This window comes from Vulpes lagopus, chromosome 12, assembly GCF_018345385.1.
Source record: "Vulpes lagopus strain Blue_001 chromosome 12, ASM1834538v1, whole genome shotgun sequence".
In the NCBI taxonomy this organism is placed as follows: Eukaryota; Metazoa; Chordata; class Mammalia; order Carnivora; family Canidae; genus Vulpes; species Vulpes lagopus.
In genome coordinates this window covers 27,892,427-27,912,638 of record NC_054835.1, presented here as the reverse complement: position 1 = coordinate 27,912,638, position 20,212 = coordinate 27,892,427, and the positions used below count along the sequence as shown (strand labels likewise).

The 20,212-nt window shown below is 37.6% G+C and overlaps 1 protein-coding gene and 1 pseudogene across 10 annotated transcripts in view; one reads left to right on the top strand and one right to left on the bottom strand.

The window, feature by feature from the left end:
- The window catches only part of TRIM37 (tripartite motif containing 37), a 254,753-nt gene that overhangs the window by 140,332 nt on the left and 94,209 nt on the right, over window positions 1–20,212 (bottom strand). For 7 of the 10 annotated variants that reach the window (XM_041724289.1, XM_041724288.1, XM_041724287.1 and 4 more), the window contains 4 exons: window positions 19,300–19,605; window positions 8,201–8,329; window positions 7,582–7,771; window positions 5,484–5,623 (listed from right to left, as the gene is read on the bottom strand). In XM_041724289.1, the coding sequence (XP_041580223.1) occupies window positions 5,484–5,623; window positions 7,582–7,771; window positions 8,201–8,329; window positions 19,300–19,605 (765 nt within the window). The remainder of the gene's footprint in view (window positions 1–5,483; window positions 5,624–7,581; window positions 7,772–8,200; window positions 8,330–19,299; window positions 19,606–20,212) is intronic. The other 3 variants (XM_041724290.1, XM_041724294.1, XM_041724295.1) reach the window with 1 other exon arrangement.
- On the top strand, window positions 8,588–10,192 carry LOC121472825 (annotated as a pseudogene).

Sequence of the window (20,212 nt, the reverse complement as noted above, 5' to 3'; positions counted from 1 at the left end):
GCCACCCAGATACTCCATGAAGCAGTTATTTAAGGACTCTGAAAAGTAAACAGGAACAGGAATATTTGGTGTAGACCAGAACTTGAAGTACCACCAAACTGACAGATTTAAATAAAACCCAGAGTCTCATAATATCATATTAAAAATATTCAGGATACAATCCCAAATTACTTCAGCATATGAAGACCCAGGAAAAGACAATCAACAAATGTCAACCAGTGAACACTCTTGAAGCATATTAAAAAACCCAAACACCTCCTCTCTGGAAGGAAGCTTCCACAATCCTTATGGTAACTCATAAGAATTATCACAGGGGCGGGGGAGGATTTTTTTAGGGGTGGGGGTAGGTGGGACAGAAAAAAAATCTCAGAAAGGTGTGTTCCAATCAAAATTTACAAAAAACAAACAAGGTGGATAATCTACCTGAAATAAGAGTCAAACAGATACACAAATAGAAGGATAACATCATGAATTTTTCACAAATTGAATAACTTGTTTAATGTGAAAAAGGGAAGGATAAAAATTTTAAAAATTACCACAGACTTTTTAGAAATGAAAGACATAGTCATTAAAATTATAGTATTAATAGATGGATTTAAGCACAGTTGAAAAAGAAGCTAACAAATTTAAATACAGAACCAAGGATATTAAACAGAATATTAAAGAAATAGGAGATGAAAATCCTAAGAAAGCAGTGAAAATATAAAGGGATAAATGGTAATAGTTCCAATTGTGTCAAAAGGCTGCCACAGAGACAGTAAAAATAACAAAGACGAGACAATACATTAAGAGAAAATGGTTGAGAATTTTCCAGAATTTATGAAACACACTCTGAATTGAATAAAAATATAACATCAAAATTTGGAAGATGTGACTATATAGTTCTTAAAAATAAGTTTATTAAATGCTTACATTAGAAAAATAAGTCTCAATGATCTAAGCATCTACTTTAAGAAACTAGAAAAGAAGGGCAAGTAAACTCAAAGCAAATAAAAGGAATAAAGAACAAATAAAGTCAGCAGGAAAACAACACAAAAAGAATCACGGACACAAGAAGGTAGTTTTTTAAAAAGATAAACAAAATTGAAAAACTTCTAGGGAGACTAAGGAAAAAAGAGACCAAAATTACTAATATCATGAATGAAAGAGGGGACATCATAACAGATTCTACAGACATTTAAATGATAATAAGGGAACAGTATAAACAACTTTATGCTCATAAAATCAAGAACATAGATGAGATGAACAAGTTCTCTGATAGATACAAACAACTAAAGGTCACTCAGGTAAAAATAGATGTGAATGGGTATTTTAACTACTAAAGAAGTAGAACCTGTAGTTAAAAGAACTTCTAACAAAGAAAACTGTAGCCCCAGATGGTTTTATGGACGAATTCTTCCTCTTCTGTTTTCAAGAAGTGTTTGTGTAGTACTAATTCTCCCTTAAATATTTAACAGAGGCTGAAACCTCCTTGTTTGTTCACCCACGCACCCAACCACCAACCAAACTCCCCCCACTTTCCTGCTGTCAAAAGCTAAATGTGATACTTCTAGTTTAGAGTACACCAGCTACTTCTGTGAAGCACCATTTCCACCTTGTGGTCTGTCATGGAACTGTTGCTAAAAATACAAAAATCCACTTGAACTGAAATTTCTAGGCACAGGCCGCAGTGCTTCTGAATTCCTGACACATTCACAAAGAAATGGAATTCTCTGGATGCTCAAAAACTCCCAAAATCTTAAGTTATTCTTTAAATTCACTTACAAACTCTTTACTCATTATAGGTCTTTAAAAACTTATTTAATTTCTAGTATTTAAAAGAACTGCAGCCTGCAGTGAATATTCAAACACTAGAAAATGCTGTGAACATTACTGGGTAGTATTCAAATAATGTAGTATTTAGAACTCTTAGCAAGGTTTATAGCACTACATACAATCACATGTTGAAAATGTCAATTTAGGGGCAGCCCGGGTGGCTCAGAGGTTTAGCGCTGCCTTCAGCCCAGGGCGTGATCCTGGAGACCTGGGATCGAGTCCCACATCCGGCTCCCTGTATGGAGCCTGCTTCTCCCTCTGGCTGTGTCTCTGCCTCTCTCTCTCTCTCTCTGTGTCTCTCATGAATAAATAAAATCTTAAAAAAAAAAAAAGTCAATTTAGGAATTATTTTGCTTCCCAAACCTATTTCTTAGAATGCCACTCATAGGATTCCTATAAAGTACAGTATAAACTGATTTACATAGTAGCAGACAGGGTCATGAACACATACTTAGAGAAGTTCCCTAGCATTGTAAATGTAATAAGAAAGAAAAATTAGTCTCCTCAGCTCTACCTTAATAGTTGGCCTACTGAGTCAACAGGTCCTGCACAACCCACTGCCTTCATTAAGTGAGAGGAAGCAAATACAGCATAAGGTCAAGTATCTGAAATGAAACTAGCCGATGTAAATCAACAGACCACAGCAGTTTGCTGTGCCTTGCTCCATATATTGCAATGTCTCCTCACTACATTAACTGATACCTAAAACAAACTAGTGATATTTTACCAACTCCAAGAAGCCTGAATATAGGATCTTAATCTCACCAGAGGGTGTCAGTAGGTTTTCATATAACTGGCTATCATTGATAAAAATTATAAGGTATTATTAAATGTAAGATTCCACAGAGATGTTAATGTGGAAAACAAATCTGCACCATACAGCAAAAGTTGAAGTAGGGTATTTCTACATCAATCATCTACCACATTTTTTGAGCATCCACTATATGCTAGGTACTGTTAATACTGTACTTATTTCTAATTCCCTTATTCACAAGTGCTCAGATTTCAGATGCTTGGGAAACATGAACCACTGGTGCAGCAGACACTACTATTTCACCTGCATTACTCCTTTCTAATATGAAAACTCAATACTCTTCAACTATGTCCCCTCTTCCATGTGGCCATGTGAAATGGGTCAAGGAGTGGAACCAAATGTTTAGACTGCCAAATTTCCTTTTTTTTGCCAGTGATTAATGAGATACTAAGAGGATGTTAGAAGTTGTTAAGGTGCTCTGACAAAATGGTTTTCCTTGTTGACAGAAGATATATAGAATATATAGAATAAAATAATCCTCCTGTATTCCCAGAATTTTATTTTGACTCTATATGAAGTTTGAAATTGCAGCAACCATCTTGCCAGTTCACGGAGAATGGCAGTGTGAAAGATGGGGGGGAAGGGGGAGTTCTTGAGGACATTAAGCAGCTGTTTTCCAACCCCGAAACTACCCTACAAGAGTTACATGAGACTTCATGTTAATACAAGAGTGTAAATTATCTTTTTTGGTTAAGCCAGCTGATTTCAATTTTTGTAACTTACATTAAAATCTTTCTTTTTTTTGGAGGAGGGAGAGAGACAGACACATACATCCACTAGCATCCCTGAGAACTATACCTTGTACCCATGTGAAACTGTGATCTACTCTGGAAAGTGATTCTTAGAGAATGCTCATCCCTGGTTGAGTCATTCATCTCAACCAGTGGTTCTCAACTGGGGATGATTTTGCCTCCCAGGGGACATTTTTGGTTATCGTAACTCAGAGGAAGTACTGTTGGCACCTAGTGGTTAAAAGCCAAGGATGATGCTAAACATCTTACAATGCACAGGGCAGCCCTCTACCACAAAGAAATCATCTGGCCCAAAATGTCAATGGTGCTATGTTAAAAGAAATCCTGAAGTAAACAATAAGCTCAGGAATTACTTTTTAACCAGCATCAAGTGCAATGACAGGGAAATTAGAAGCATTTCCTAAATGCATGAATTTTTTATATGCTATAAAACTTAAGCCACTACAATTTATAATCAATATATACAAATAAATCAAAACTAGCTAATCAATCCCTACAGGTCATTTCCTTAAAGATTTTTTTTCTTTAAAGATTTTTAATCAAAATATTTAATTTTTAATAAAAAATATTAGTGTTTTAACAACTGACACTTCACTTTAAAAATCCTTTTCATTTAATCTCTTCTACTGAAGTAATGCTAGCTGCCACAGGCACACCTACATAGAGGGAGTGTTTAGTATTCTTTAACTGAAAAACCTGAAAATGCTACCACCCACATACTCTCTTACAGGGCAGCCAGAGGTAGATGGTGGCACCTGCATATTTGCTTTGAACTACAATTCATCAATCACTGAAATTCAAATGAGTGCAGAGGTGGAAGGCTGCAGAGTTTCAGAGAAATGGGGAAAAAAATTTCCATGCCAAATATCATTAACAAAGTTGACTTCCTTTTCTGCTAACATAGAAACGACACAACAGTGGCAAAACACATAGCCTTATTTCAAAACATCTTCTGGGACACCTGAGTGGCTCAGCTGGTTAAGCATCTGACTCTTGATTTTGATTTCGGCTCAGGTCATGATCTCAGGGTCCTGAGACTGAGCCCTGTGTTAAGGCCCTGCACTCAGCACTGAGTCGGCTTGTCTCTCTTCCCTCTGTTCCCTCTTGCCCCCGCTCTCACAAACATGCGCTCTCTCAAAAAACAACAACAACAACAACAACAAAACAACCAACATCTTCTGTTACTCAAAATTACAAAATGTCTTCTGGAAGAACACATGGAAGAATACTGGAAATGTGATGGAGAATGAACTGGTAGAGTTGAAGTCAGTTACCATAAAGGATTTTTAATTTATTTTTTAAGGTTTTACTTATTTGTCTGAGGGGGGCGGGGGAGAGAAAGGCAAAGAGCCCAACGTAGGACTGGATCCTAGGACCCTTGGACCATGACCTGAGCCACCCAGGCATCCCATAAGGGATTTTTTTAAATGATTAAAGTTTGAATACTTCCATATGAGTGAAGCAATTTACAAACATTAATCAAGACTGACTTTAGGGTGCCTGGGTGGTTCAGTCAGTAAAACATCTGACTTCGGCTCAGATCATGATCTCAGGGTGCTAGGATCGAGCTCAGTGGGGAGTCTACTTGTCCCTCTCCCTCTGTCCCCCCCATGCTCTGTCTCTCTCTCTCAAATAAATAAATAAATCTTAAAAATAAGGCGACTGACTTTAAAAGACAAAGTACTAAACACTTAAAAGTGTTTAAACACTTTAAAAAGTTTAAACACTTTTTGCAAGCCTTCCCCCTAAGTCTATGAATGTATCTAATCTTATCTTTGCATACCTAACAAAATTCAATACGTATCATACAGATGACAACACATTTACTGAATGAGTAGATGAACTATCTGTGGATTACTCCCAACCCCTGTAAACCTCCCTTCTAAGCAAGACATGTCCTTTTATGTAGTCAATTATCCATTTTGCTTTCCTCTGTGCTCAATGTCTTAAGTAACTCCAATTCAGTGGCACAATAAATGCTATATTCTGAACAAGAATGTTGGACAGTAATGTCTCAATTACTTTTTTAACTACTCCCAACACCAACACAAAAAGATCATTATTCCCACTTCCCACCAAATTATGACTTTATCATTCCATACCTTCCTCAGGAGCAGCTGAAGCTCCTTCAGGTAGCACAGGCTGTAATTCCCCAGTTTCAGAATTATTTTCCAAATCAGTCCTTTGCATTCCTTCCAGACGGCCTCCTTTAGCATTAACCCTCAAAGAAGGGAGAAAACACCTGATATTTTTGTATAACTAGTCAGTGATACAATAATCCATATTTTCTTCTTGTCCTGAAACTGAGGCTGAAACCAAGTAGGGTATATGGCATTGATGTTTAACACTAAATTTCAAGTACTTTTTTTTAAGTTCACTACAAGAGACTCACAATAAAAGGTTAGAAAATGATGGACTGTATCAATGTCAATATCCTGGCTACAATATTGTTATCAGTTTTGCAAAATGTCATCATTAGGAGAAACTGGGTAAGATGCAAAAGATCTCTCTGTATTATTTCTTAGAACTGCATGTGAACATGTAATTATTTCAATAAAAATTCCGATTAAAAGACAAAAATAGAAGTCCTAAATAATTAATGTTCTCATTAATATGGAAAGACTTCAGATATATTACTGAGAAAACAGGGTGTACTTTTTGTATTAAAAAAGCTATATAGTCAGTTGCCTAAATACGCATAAAAACTGAGATGACATAACATATATAAAAAATTAAACACAGCAGAAATGTGTGTGGCAGGAAGTTGGAAAATTAAGCAGATGGGAGACAAAACTGGGGAAATTTTACTTAATATTCTTTTTTTACTTCCATTTTTGAGCCTCTTATTATTAGTACTTAAAGTTTTTGCTTACAAACTACTTTAAATCAGGCAAGGAAAAAAAGACACAAGTTAGAAAACACCACATAAGCCAGGCTGGCAATACAATTAACTGTAAAATGAAGGCTATAGCTAAGAGCTGTAGATTTTTATAGAGGATTTTACAGTCTAGAAAAAAATAGTCTGTTCATATACATTTAATTGTTATGACTGAAGACCGATATAAATATATCCATAAAGAAAATGTAAAAGCTAGTTGTAGTTTCAACCTAAAAGGAATATGTATAAAATTAGGGTAGGTTATGGGAAGGATAAGACAATTTCTAATGATTCTAACACCTTTCCACCGCTTAAACTACAGCTATAACAGAAAACTAAGCCATACCAGCTTAAAAATTGTATAAAATTGTATTAAATTAGGTAAACTTAAGGGATGTTAATCTCTAAATTTAATTCAAAGTTCTTTCCAAAGTCTCCAAGGTAGAACTATGCCGTTGTTGAAATTTAGAAATGTATCTAATATCCATAAAATAGATCAGCACATTCACAGACAATATATATTCCATAATCATTCTTTTTAATGGATGGCAGTTTAATTGACTTTGACGGTATCTGAGTTTTTGTTTCCTGGGCGAAAGATAAAGGCATTGACTACCATATAGTAGAAGTCTTTTGAGAAATTGAGTTTTGAAGACATTTGCATATGGAGGAAAAAAGTGAGATAACAGTACAACAGCAGTGTTAAAATGGCCAGAAGTGCTTTGTTCCATACAAAATATGTGTAAAAGACCTATGATATGACATAATATAGCCCAGCACAAAGGTCTTTGAAAAAATGTGGAGGAAATAAAAAAAAAAAAAAAAAAGTTGACACATACATCAAAAACTCACAAGGCAGAATTCACACAAGGCTACATACACTTCAGTAAAAACGATCTCTAACATAATAACTTCTCTCATTTCATTTCATTAAGAAAAAAAGGTCTCTGATACTTTAAATTTTTTTTTTTTAGTTAAATTTTAATACAACAAATACTTTGCTAAAAAACGAACAATGTGGAAATTTATTCATTACGATGTAGAATTAAAAAGCTCAAACAAGGGCAGCCCGGGTGGCTCAGCGGTTTAGCGCTGCCTTCAGCCCAGGGTGTGATCCTGGAGACCTGGGATCGAGTCCCACGTCAGGCTGCCTGCATGGAGCCTGCTTCTCCCTCTGCCTGGGTCTCTGCCCCTCTCTCTCTCTCTCTCTCTCTCTCTCTCTCTCTGTGTGTCTCTCGTCAGTAAATAAATAAAATCTAAAAAAAAAAAAATTCAAACAAAGCTATTAGCTATTATTCCATTATATAAACAAAAGAATTTACCCCAAGGTGACCATTTTCCTCCTTTTCTCAACAGCAGGTAAACCACTGAAAACAGCAACGACAACAGCATCTGAATCCAAAGCTTGACACTGCCGGTCTTCGGATTTTGGCAGAATATCACTGATACTTCCATGTGATAAGGCTCGGGGAGAACTGTGCCTGCTCCCAGACTGGGAGCTTCCTGAGGAGCCTATAGAAAAGAAAGGGGGGATATTCAGAAAGAAGGCAAACAAAAGCTCTCTAGTCTCCACTTTAGAGTATCTCCTACATACACATTTTTAAACTGCAGGAAAACTCAAAACCAATTTAAAAATATATACCACAATAAAAATTAATTTATTAAAAAAATGTTGGTAAATTGAACACCAATAAAAATTAATTTATTAAAAAAAAAATATATATACACCAAGTTTTTTCATGCCAAATACGAATCCAGAATATACAGTCTGGCTGCATTTTCTTACTTATGGGCCTCTTCTCTTGTGAGATCAAGGAACTTTCAAATCAAGTTTCAGCATTTTGGTGTCTTTAAAGATCTAAATCTATGTGCACCCTAAGATCAATTTTAAATAATAGACATCAACCCACCAAAATTATATTCTAAACTCTCCAAATTTACCTTCAGATGGAGTTTGACAGTCTCCCTTTGAACGGCTATTTTCCCCAGAGTCTATTGCTCTTCGAAGTGAGAGACTACCTGCTATACTGGACCGAGGAGGCTTAGGTGAATTACTCTTCTTATTTGTGGCTGCAAAGACATTTAAAAATATTTCTCAATAAGATAAAATAGCATAAAACTCACTACACATAGGTAGTCAGAAGGAGGCTAATCTTACAGAATGTTTTCTATCTATTGCATCCAAAAAACCCAGGACACTCTGGTCCCAAATGGTTTATTTGGGGTTTTTATGTGAAAAGTATTCCGAGGTTCTCTTACATCAACCACCTAAGAGTCGCACTGTAAGAAGCAACAACCTCTCCTCTTCTCCGCCATCCGCCCGGCAGCCGCCAAGCAGCAACCATGCGTGAGTGTATCTCGATCCACATTGGCCAGGCAGGTGTCCAGATCGGCAATGCCTGCTGGGAGCTCTACTGCCTGGAACACGGCATTCAGCCCGATGGCCAGATGCCAAGTGACAAGACCATTGGGGGAGGAGATGACTCCTTCAATACCTTCTTCAGTGAGACGGGCGCTGGCAAGCATGTGCCCAGGGCAGTGTTTGTAGACCTGGAGCCCACAGTCATTGATGAAGTTTGCACTGGCACCTACCGCCAGCTCTTCCACCCTGAGCAGCTCATCACAGGCAAGGAAGATGCTGCCAATAACTATGCCCGAGGGCACTACACCATTGGCAAGGAGATCATTGACCTTGTCTTGGACCAAATTCGGAAACTGGCTGACCAGTGCACGGGTCTTCAGGGCTTCTTGGTTTTCCACAGCTTTGGAGGGGGAACCGGTTCTGGGTTCACCTCCCTGCTGATGGAACATCTCTCTGTCGATTATGGCAAGAAGTCCAAGCTAGAGTTCTCCACCTACCCTGCCCCCCAGGTGTCCACAGCTGTAGTAGAGCCCTACAACTCCATCCTCACCACTCACACCACCCTGGAGCACTCTGATTGTGCCTTCATGGTAGACAAAGAGGCCATCTATGACATCTGTCGTAGAAACCTTGATATTGAGCGCCCAACCTACACTAAACAGGTTGATAGGTCAAATTGTGTCCTCCATCACGGCTTCCCTCAGATTTGATGGAGCCCTGAATGTGGATCTGACGGAATTCCAGACCAACCTGGTGCCCTATCCCCACATCCACTTCCCTCTGGCCACATATGCCCGTCATCTCTGCTGAGAAAGCCTACCATGAACAGCTTTCTGTAGCAGAGATCACCAATGCATGCTTTGAGCCAGCCAACCAGATGGTGAAATGTGACCCTCGCCATGGTAAATACATGGCTTGCTGCCTGTTGTACCGTGGTGATGTGGTTCCCAAAGATGTCAATGCTGCCATTGCCACCATCAAGACCAAGACCAAGCGTACCATCCAGTTTGTGGACTGGTGCCCCACTGGCTTCAAAGTGGGCATTAACTACCAGCCTCCCACTGTGGTACCCGGTGGAGACCTGGCCAAAGTACAGCGAGCTGTGTGCATGCTGAGCAATACCACAGCCATTGCTGAGGCCTGGGCTCGCCTGGACCACAAGTTTGACCTGATGTATGCCAAGCGTGCCTTTGTTCACTGGTATGTGGGTGAGGGCATGGAGGAAGGTGAGTTTTCTGAGGCCCGTGAGGACATGGCTGCCCTGGAGAAGGATTATGAGGAGGTTGGTGTGGATTCTGTTGAAGGAGAGGGTGAAGAAGAAGGAGAGGAATACTAAAGTTAAAAATGTCACAAAGGTGCTGCTTTTACAGGGAAGCTTATTCTGTTTTGAACATTGAAAAGTTGTGCTCTGATCAGTTAATTTGTATGTAGCAGTGTATACTCTCATATACAATTACTGACCTATGCTTTAAAACACGACGCTTTGTTACAGACCCAAGCTGTCCATTTCTCTGATGGGTTTGAATAAAGTATTCCCTGTCTTGAAAAAAAAAAAAAAGAAAAAAAGAAAAGTATTCCTACTTTGCTACTTGTGGAACAGAATCTTAACCTGAAAAATATCAGTAAACTCCAAAAGAAAAATCCTACCAGATATGAACTCCAATTTCAATGCCAAAGTATTAACAACAAAAACAAAACCCCTAAAACACTTGAAAATGATAAATTATTGGATTATCAAGAAAATCACTGAATTAGAAACAAATCACAAATATAATGCTTCAAGATATTTAGAGCTAAAACAATAATTGGGAAAAAGATGTATAGCCTTATAATGAATTAGAAAAATATGAAGTGGGCTAATACATGCACAGACTTAAGGAGCTAGAAAAAGAATAAAGAGAAAGCAGAAGACATGCATTTAAATATAACAAACAGGATCAGGAGGTAGGACACTAGACCAAGAACTGATTATATATATATATATATATTAAGATTTTATTTATTTATTCATGAGAGAGAGGCAGAGACATAGGCAGAGGGAGAAGCAGGCTTTCTGTGGGGAGCCTGATGTGGACTCAATCCCAGGACCCTGGGATCATGAACTGAGCCAAAGGTAGAGGCTCAATGACTGAGCCACCCATCCATCCACTGATTATCTTTTTATAGACCAGCAAAGCACAATCAAAAAATGAAATTAAGTAAAAAATGCCTTTTACAATAGCATCAAATAGAATAAAATACTTAAGAAAAATTTAAATTTACGACTTAACATTGACAACTATCACACATTGCTGAAATAAAGAAATTTTTTAATCCTTCCAATAAATGCTTAATAAAAAATGAGAAAAATACTGTGTTCACTGATCAGAAGACCTGATATTGTTAACATGGCGATACTCCCAAAATTGATCTACAAGTTCAAAACAATCCATATAAAAAGTCCAACTGTCTTTTAAATTTTATTAACTTATTTATTTATTTATTTTTAAATTTATTTATTCATGAGACACACAGAGAGAGAGGGGGGCAGAGACACAGGCAGAGGGAGAAGCAGGCTCCATGCAGGGAGCCTGACGTGGGACTCGATCCCGGGTCTCCAGGATCACACCCCGAGCTGAAGGTGGCACTAAACCACTGAGCCACTTGGGCTGCCCTTATTAACTTTTTTAAAGAGAGAAAGAAAGCAAGAGAGGCAGGGCAGAGGGAGAAGGAAAGAGACTCTTCCAGGAGACTCCCAGATGAGTGAGTGAGGAGCCCAGTGTGGGGCTCATTTCCATGACCCTGAGATCATGACCCTGAACCAAAATCAAGAAGTCAGATGCTTTACTGACTGAACCACCCAAAACCCCAATGGTCTTTGTAATTGCAGAAAGTGATATGCTGATTCTAAAATTCATATGAAAAGATCCAGATACCCAAAAACATCTTCCAATGGAAGACTCACACTTCTGATTTTAAAAACTTGCTGTAAAACTATTAGCCATACAATCTTGGTAAAGACAAAATATAGTGTAAAGACAAAAATATAGATCAATGGAACAGAATTGAGAGTCCAGAAACAAACCCTTACATTTATGGTCAATTAATTTTTGACAAGGAGGCCAAGACAATTCAATGGACAAAGGAAAAAAAAAAAGATGGACAAGTGTTGGCAAAGATATGGAGAAACTGGAACCCTCAACTGGGTTCTAATTAGGAATTGGATGGGAAAGCAAAATGTTACAGCTCTACTGGAAATAGTTATGGATGGCCATACCTCAAGTTCTCCTATAACCTCGCAACTCTTCTTCTAAGCATATGCCCAAGATAAATACAGAAACACGTACATGAATGTTCACAGCAGCATTGTCCATAATAGCCAAAAAGCAAAAAAAAAAAACAAAAAAAAAAACCACTACATAATGCCTACCAAATGATGTGTAGGTCAACAGAATGTGGTACACATATACAATGAAGTAATGATTCAGCCATAAAAAGGAATGAAATAATACATGCTACAACCTGAATGACCCTTGAAAATGTTATGCTAAATGAAAGAAGCCAGACATAAAGGCCTCATAGTGTATGATTCTACTTACATGAGACATGCAGAAGTAGTAAAACCATACAGAGAAAATAGACTAGAGGTGACCAGGGGCTAGGGAGGAGAGAAAAATGGAGAGTGACTATTCATGGGTATGGAGTTTTTGGATAGAAGATGATGAAAATGTTCTAGACAGTGTTCTATTCTAGATAATGGTGATCATCACACTACTTTGTGAACATATTAATAACTGCTGAACTGTACACTTGAAAAAAAAAAGATGTTGTGAGAAAAAAAATAAGACCAATTTTTCCACTGCAACATATATATAAATTATAATATGATCATTCACCAATAATACATTCTGCTAATACATCATTAAATTAAAATAGAAACAAAGGCAGAATTTAATGTAATAAAAAGAAGAGAGTAGATAAAATAAATCCAAGAAATAGGTCTTTGAAGAGATGAATTAAATGGACAAGTCTCCAGCAAGTCAAATCAAAGGACAAAACAAGAAACCATTTAATAAGCAAAATAAGAGAAAAATTAATAGCCCATATTCAGAGGGCATTTTTTTTAATTTTAAGATTTTATTTATTTATTCATGAGAGACAAAGAGAGAAGTAGAGACATAGTAGAGACATACCTGTCTCTCAGAGGGAGAAGCAGGCTCCCTATGGACAGCCTGATGTAGGACTTGATCTTAGGACCTGGGATCACGAACTGAACCAAAGGCAGATGCTCAACCAACCAGTGAACCACCCAGGTGCTCCTCAGAGGACTTTTTAAAATTTAAGAAACCAGAATAAATGGCCTTAAATCAATACATTTAAATATCTAATAAAATGAGTAATTTTCAAGGAAAATTAATTATGGCAATTGGTTTAAGGGGAAATCTGAGACAAAGAAATTAAACGGTTTGTTAAAGTTCTGTCCCTGAAAGAACTACTAAGTGGCTTTATGAATGAGTTTCATTAAACTTTAAAGGAACAGATAAGGGGATCCCTGGGTGGCTCAGAGTTTTAGCGCCTGTCTTTGGCCCAGGGCGTGATCCTGGAGTCCCGAGATTGAGTCCCATGTCAGGTTCCCTGCATGGAGCCTGCTTCTCTCTCGCCTGTGTCTCTGCCTCTCTTTCTGTCTCTCATGAATAAATAAACTTAAAAAAAAAAAAAAAAATATATATATATATATATAAATAAAGGAACAGTAAGATTTTAAATAATTTCACATCACAGAATAGGATAAAAGCTTCTGAATTTATTCCATAAGGCTGGCATAAAATTGGAATTCAAATAGATTAAGGATAATGTAACAAAAATATGTTTCAATTTTACTTATGACAATAGTAAAGAATACTAAGTAAAATGTTAGCAACACGAATATGGCAATATATTAAAAAAATTACATTTCTACTCTCAAATAAATTTTTTAAAAATTTTAAAGGGGGGGTTGCTGGGTGGCTCAGTCAGTTAAGTGCCTGACTTTGGCTCATGTTATGATCCTGGGGTCCTGGGATCAAGCCCTGTACTGGGCTCCCTGCTCAGTGGGGAGTCCTGCTTGTTCGTCTCCCTGGGCCTCTCTCTCTGCTGGTGCTTGGTTGTTCTCTCCTGCTTACTCTCCCCAGCCCTCAAACAAATAAATGAAAAAAAAATTTTTTTAAAATTACAAATTACCAAAACCAAATAGAATTCATTCTATTTTGAAAATGGTCAACATTAAAAAATATAATTCTCAGGCAGCCTGGGTGGCTCAGCAGTTCAGTGCTGCCTTCAGTCCAGGGTGTGATCCTGGAGACCTGGGATTGAGTTCCATGTCAGATTCCCAGGATGCAGCCTGCTTATCCCTTTGCCTGTGTCTCTGCCTCTCTCTGTCTCTCATGAATAAATAAATTTAAGAAATATATATATATATAATTCTCTAAGTTAAAATAATCAGACAAAATAATGATCATTTTGATAGATGCCAAAGAACAAAATTCTGTACAACTTTTTTTTCTGAAGATTTTATTTATTTATTTGACAGCACACAAGCAGGGAGAGCAGCAAAGGGAGAGGGAGAGGGAGAAGAAACAGGCTCTCTGCTGAGCAGGAAGCCCGACATGGGGCTCAATCCCAGGACCCTGGAATCATGACCTGAGCTAAAGGCAGATGCTTAACCAACTGAGCCACCCAGGTGCCCCAATTCTGCACAACTTCTTCAAAAAACAAACAACAACCTCTTAGTAAGTAGAAAGAGGTAGTTTGGTATGATGGTGAAAGCCACAGGCTCTGTGGTTCAAGTTCTTGGCTCTGCCAACTACCACGGTGAAACTCTGAGAATGCTGTTTAATGCTCTGTGCCTCCATTTACCTATCTATAAACTGGGGATAAAAACTTGTCTCAGAGTTGCTGGGAGTAAGTGAGTTAATGCACTGTGACTTAGAAAGATATCCCACGCAAAGTAAACCGTAGCAATTTTTGCACACATTAATTATTAGCAATAGAAGGATATATCTTTTAACTTGGCAAAAACTATCTACATATAGCAGGGGTGCCTAGGTGGTACAGTTGGTTATGTGTCCAACTCGGTTTCGGCTCAAGTCGAGATTTCAGGATCATGAGATGGAGCCCCACCTCAGGCTTTGCGCTCTGCACGATGTCTGATTTGAGATTCCTTCTGTTTCCTCCCTCTGCACCTCCTGCTCATAAGCTCACACTCCCTTCTCTCTCTCTAAAATAAATAAATAAATCTTGAAAAAATATATAGCAAATTTTGTACTTGAGAAAAAAACTGAAAGAATCCCTAAACAATGAAAAATGAAAAGTAAATAAGAAAGGAAAGAACCATGATTATTTGCTGATAATATGATCATCTACTTAAAAATTCAAGATTAACTGAAAAATAGAATTTAGAAATTTCACCGAATGGGCTGAACACAAGACAAATATGTAAAAACCAACAGTCTTCCCACTAGTGACAAATAATTAGAAAATATTATGGGGGTGAGGGAAGAAATCCCATTCACAATAGCAACCTAAGTTATAATCTATCCAGAAACGAATATAACAAGACATATACAGAAATTTTATGAAGATAACTAAAACTGTGAAGTATAAATGAGAGGAGCAGGAAAAAAAAAAGCAAGTGACAACAGAAGGGAGGTACCTGCAAAAACAGGTAACAAAAGCTTTTTGCAAAAGTCCATCCAAAGAGCAATATTTTTTTTTGTTTTAGATGGTCATTTCCTTGATAACTAGATGAAGTTGAGTAACCTTTGAGATGTATACTGTTCATTTGTATTTCCTCTTACATTAATTACCTAATCATAACCTTTACTCCATTTTCTACTAAACTGTCAGGCTTATTTTAGAACTCTATGTATTTGGCAATCATCCCTTCCTCCATTCATCTCTACTGGATTACTACACCAGTATCAAGCATTAATATATCCAATGTTAATAAACACACACATGGTTCAGAAATAAATGTTTACCTATATGTTCAAATTATTTTTTTTTTAAAGTAATCTCTATCTCCAACATGGGGCTCAAATTCACAACCCTGAGATTGAAGAGTCACACGCTCTACTGACTGAGCCAGCCAGGAATCCCTTTAATGATTTTTAACAAGGGTATCAAGTTCATTCAATGATGAGAGGAAAAATCTTCTCAACAAATGGTGCCAGGAAAGCTGATATCCACAAAGAAATGAAGTTGGGCCTAACACAATATACAAAATTAACTAAAAACAGATCCAAGACATTTATAAATACATGAATCTAAAGCTATAAAACTCTTGGGACGCCTGGGTGGTGAAGTTGGTTAAGCATCAGACTCTTGATTTTGGCTCAGGTCATGATTTCACGGTCATGAGATCAAGCCCTGCACTGTGAGATTGAGTCCTGTATAGGGCTCTTGGCTCAGTGGGGAGACTGCTTGAGATTCTCTTTCTCTCCTTCTCCCTTTAGCCCCTTCCACCACATGTATGTGTGAGCACTCTCTCTCTCTCCTTCAAGTAAATACATCTTTTTTAAAAAATCCCTTATCAAATATATGATTTGCAAATACTTTTTCCTATTCTGTGGGTTGCCTTTTCACTCTGTTGATGCTATCTTTTGATGGTAAAAGTTTCTGTTTGATTTCAGGGTTTTAAGTTAAAGCCCCATATTTAAAAAAGTAAAATCTCGGGGGGGGGCACCCCATTTCAAAAATGGGCAAAGGATCTGAATAGACATTTCTCCAATGAAATGGAAATATATACAAATGTCTGATGAACACTATAAAATGTTCAACATCACTGATAAATGTGAATCAAAAGCACAATAAGATAGTTAAGATACCACTTCACACTCATTGGTATGGCTTTTATCAAAAACAAAACCAAACCGTAAAATTGTAAGTGATGAGGAAGATGTGGACAAACTGGAACCCTTGTGCACTATTAGGAATGTAAAATGGTTCAATCTCTATAGAAAACAGTATGGCAGTTCCTAAAAAACTTAAAAAATGAATTAACATATGATCCAGCAACTCCACTTTTACATATGTCCAGAAAAATGGAAAGCAAGGTCTTGAAGAGATGAACACCCATCTTCACAGCTGCATTATTCACAACAGTCAAAAAGTGGTGACAATCCAGTGTCCATCAAAGGATGAATGGATAAACAGAAAGTGGTATATATACCAACACACTTCGGAGTACTATCTAGCCACAAAAAGGAAGAGAATTCTGACATATGCTACAACATGGATGAACCCTGAGGACATTATAGTAAGTGAAATAAGCCAGACACAAAAGTGTGTTTCCACTTATACAGGGTACCTAGAGTAATAAAATTTATAGAGACAAGAAGTAAATAGTGGCTCCGAGGCCTGGAAGGAGGAACAGTAGAGAGTTATTGTTTAACAGATACAGAGAGTCAGTTGTGCAAGATAAAAAGAGTTCAGCAGATGGTAGTGATGGCAGCACAATGTGCATATATACTCAATGCCATTGAACAGTACTACTTAAAGAGGTTAAGACAGTAGATTTTGTTTAACAGATTGTGGTAAATTTTCTTTTAAAAATTGAACACAGAGTGGTACCTGGGTGTCTCAGTCAGTTAAGTGTCTGGCTTTGGGGTCCTGGGATTGAGCCCCATGTCAGGCTCCCTGCCAATCTTTCCCCTCTCCCTTCCACTCTCCTTCTCTGTCAGATAAATCAATAAAATCTTAAAAAAAATTGATGATAGAATTATCCTATGATTCAGCAATACCATTTTGGGTATATACCCAAAAGAACTGAAAGTAGAGACTCTCACAGGTATTCATAACAGCATTAGTCACAATAGCCAAAAGATGGAACCAACCCAAATGTCCATCAATGTATGAATGGATAGATGAAATGTGGTATATACATGCAATGGAGCCTTAAAAAGAAATAAATTTCTGACACATAATATGGATAAACCTTGAAAACATTACGTGAAAAAAAAATAAGCCAGACACTAAAAGACAAATACTGTATGGTTCCACTTATGCGAGATATCTAGAAGTCAAGTTCATAGAAACAGAATGTGGAACAGTGGTTGACAGGGGTGGGGGTGGAATTATTACTTAAAGCGTACAGAGTATCAGTTTTACAAGATGAAAAAAGTTCTGTGAATGGACAGTGGCTACTGAATTTAAAAATATCTAAAATTCTTAAAGGAGCCACCTACACTTCGACTTGACACCTCTCAATGGCATGACCACTGTTCCTTTCTGGAGATATTGTCCCTTATAGTTTTTTCTAATTAATTAATTAATTAATTAATTAATTAATTAGTGTTTTGCTTTTTTTTTTTGGATTTTATTTATTTATTCATGAGAAACACAGAGAAAGAGAGGCAGAGACACAGCAGAAGGAATAGCAGGGAGCCCGACGTGGGACTCGATCCCAGGTCTCCAGGATCAGGCCCTGGGTTGAAGGTGGCACTAAACCGCTGAGCCACCCGGGCTGCCCCAGTCCCTGATTTTAAACAGCATCTGATACTGTTGATTTCGATCGAACTATCTATCTATCTATCTATCTATCTATCTATCTATCTATCTATCTATCTAAAGATTTTATTTATTCATGAGAGAGAGACAGAGAGACAGAGAGAGAGGGGCAGAGACATAGGCAGAGGGAGAAGCAGGTTCCATGCAGGGAGCCCGACATGGGACTCGATCCTGGTCTCTAGGATCATGCCCTGGGCTGAAGGCTGCGCTAAACCGCTGAGCCACCCAGGCTGCCCCCACTATTTATATCCAGCTGTGACCTCCTAAGGTTCAGATTTATGCACCATTCACCTGCCTAGAAGATATTTTTACCAGAATAACTAGGAGACATCTTAAACCTAATAACCTAATATGTTTCAACAAGAAATCCTAATTTCTTGCCCCCACCCCTCCCAAACCCCACACTAGCCTTTTCCTTATTTGATTTGCATCCAAATTAATGATAGTACCAGTCACTAAGTTGCTGGAACAAAAACTTAAACATCAGTCTTATTTTTTTTCTTGCCCTACACAACACTGTCTAGCCTTTCTTGCCAGGGTTGTGGGAAAGAACTGAACCCTCTTGGTCTAAAATATTGGTTTTGAGTAATGAACCAACTTCTCTCCCATGTATCTAAAATAGTACTAGTTATATACCATCCTTGAGCGAATTAACAAAGATGGGAACCTCAGTCAAGAAGGGCTGCTAGACTATGAGCAAGTATACCTACTCACTGTAGTAACTCTAGAATAGGGCACCATATTTCACACACGCTATTGTTATAGGCTGTTTTACAACTCCTCCTCAACCCCTTTCAGACCCTTCTCCATATAACAAGTAATCTTTGTAAATGGTAAATCAAATCATAAATGCCCCCTACCCTCATTTTCATTCTCTAGAGACTTCATCCTAAAATCAGAATAAAACTCAAACTCCTTATCTAGGTCTTATAAGTCCATACCTGATAGAGACTCTGCCTCCTCTCTGACTTATCTCCTAGCAGTCTCCCCTCTGTGATTCAGTCAGTTTTGAGTGGGAGAAAAGGCTGTATATATTTGTAGTCTTAATTTGTTGTATGAAAGACAAATAATATTATTCCAAAAATAACCCATTCTCTAGCTTCCCAAATGACACAGGGAAAATGACACTAATAATAGGATCTTTACCACTTACAGTTTCGTAAGTAACAACCAGCAACTGATGACTTTGCCAAGAGCTCCATTCCCAAATCCTGTAATCTGCTAGAGTTTTCGGTTCCACATGCAGCTAGAGCTGCCTGGTCAGCAGAAAAAAGGCCTGCTTGCATGTCTCCAGAAGCAGCATTGCTTTTGATTTCTGAAAGTGTATTCTTTACATCAGTTTTCATACATCGAACTTCAGCCATTTGAGTTTTCAGTCTTTTCAGCATCTTTAAATCAGAGGGAACTCTCCACATTGCCTGCTGTTTCCTTTGGTCTTTATCTTTTCGAGAATATGATGCTTTAGAGACAAAGTTACAAGTCATGTTAATACAGGCTTTAAAAAAAATTTAAAAAAAAATACAGGCTTTAACATTCATGAAATCATTCTATACTGTCAATATATACAAATGATGTGTAAAAAAAACTCAGGTATTGGGCAGCCCCGGTGGCGCAGCAGTTTAACGCCGCCTGCAGCCCAGAGTGTGATCCTGGAGACCTGGGATGGGGTCCCACGTCGGGCTCCCTGCACGGAGCCTGCTTCTCCCTCTGCCTGTGTCTCTGCCTCTCTCTCTCTGAATAAATAAATAAATCTTTTAAAAAAAAAAAAACCTAAGGTATTAATAATAAAGCCATACATTAAATTCCATTAATGAAAATAAAGATTTAAGTATCCTAACTATTCAGATCTTCAAAGTTAGAATCTGGGTCACATTATAACCACTCAAATCTGAGTTATTTAATTATAAAAGTCTAAAAAAGCTGCCCTACTGCCTGTGCTTTCTTCTTTATACTTCTTCATTTTTCTCAAATTCCTACACTGAGCTTTTATTATCTTCATAATTGAAAAAATGAAGAAAAAAAAAAAAACCCTAGAAGCCAAACAGTCAAATCTGCTATACATAGTA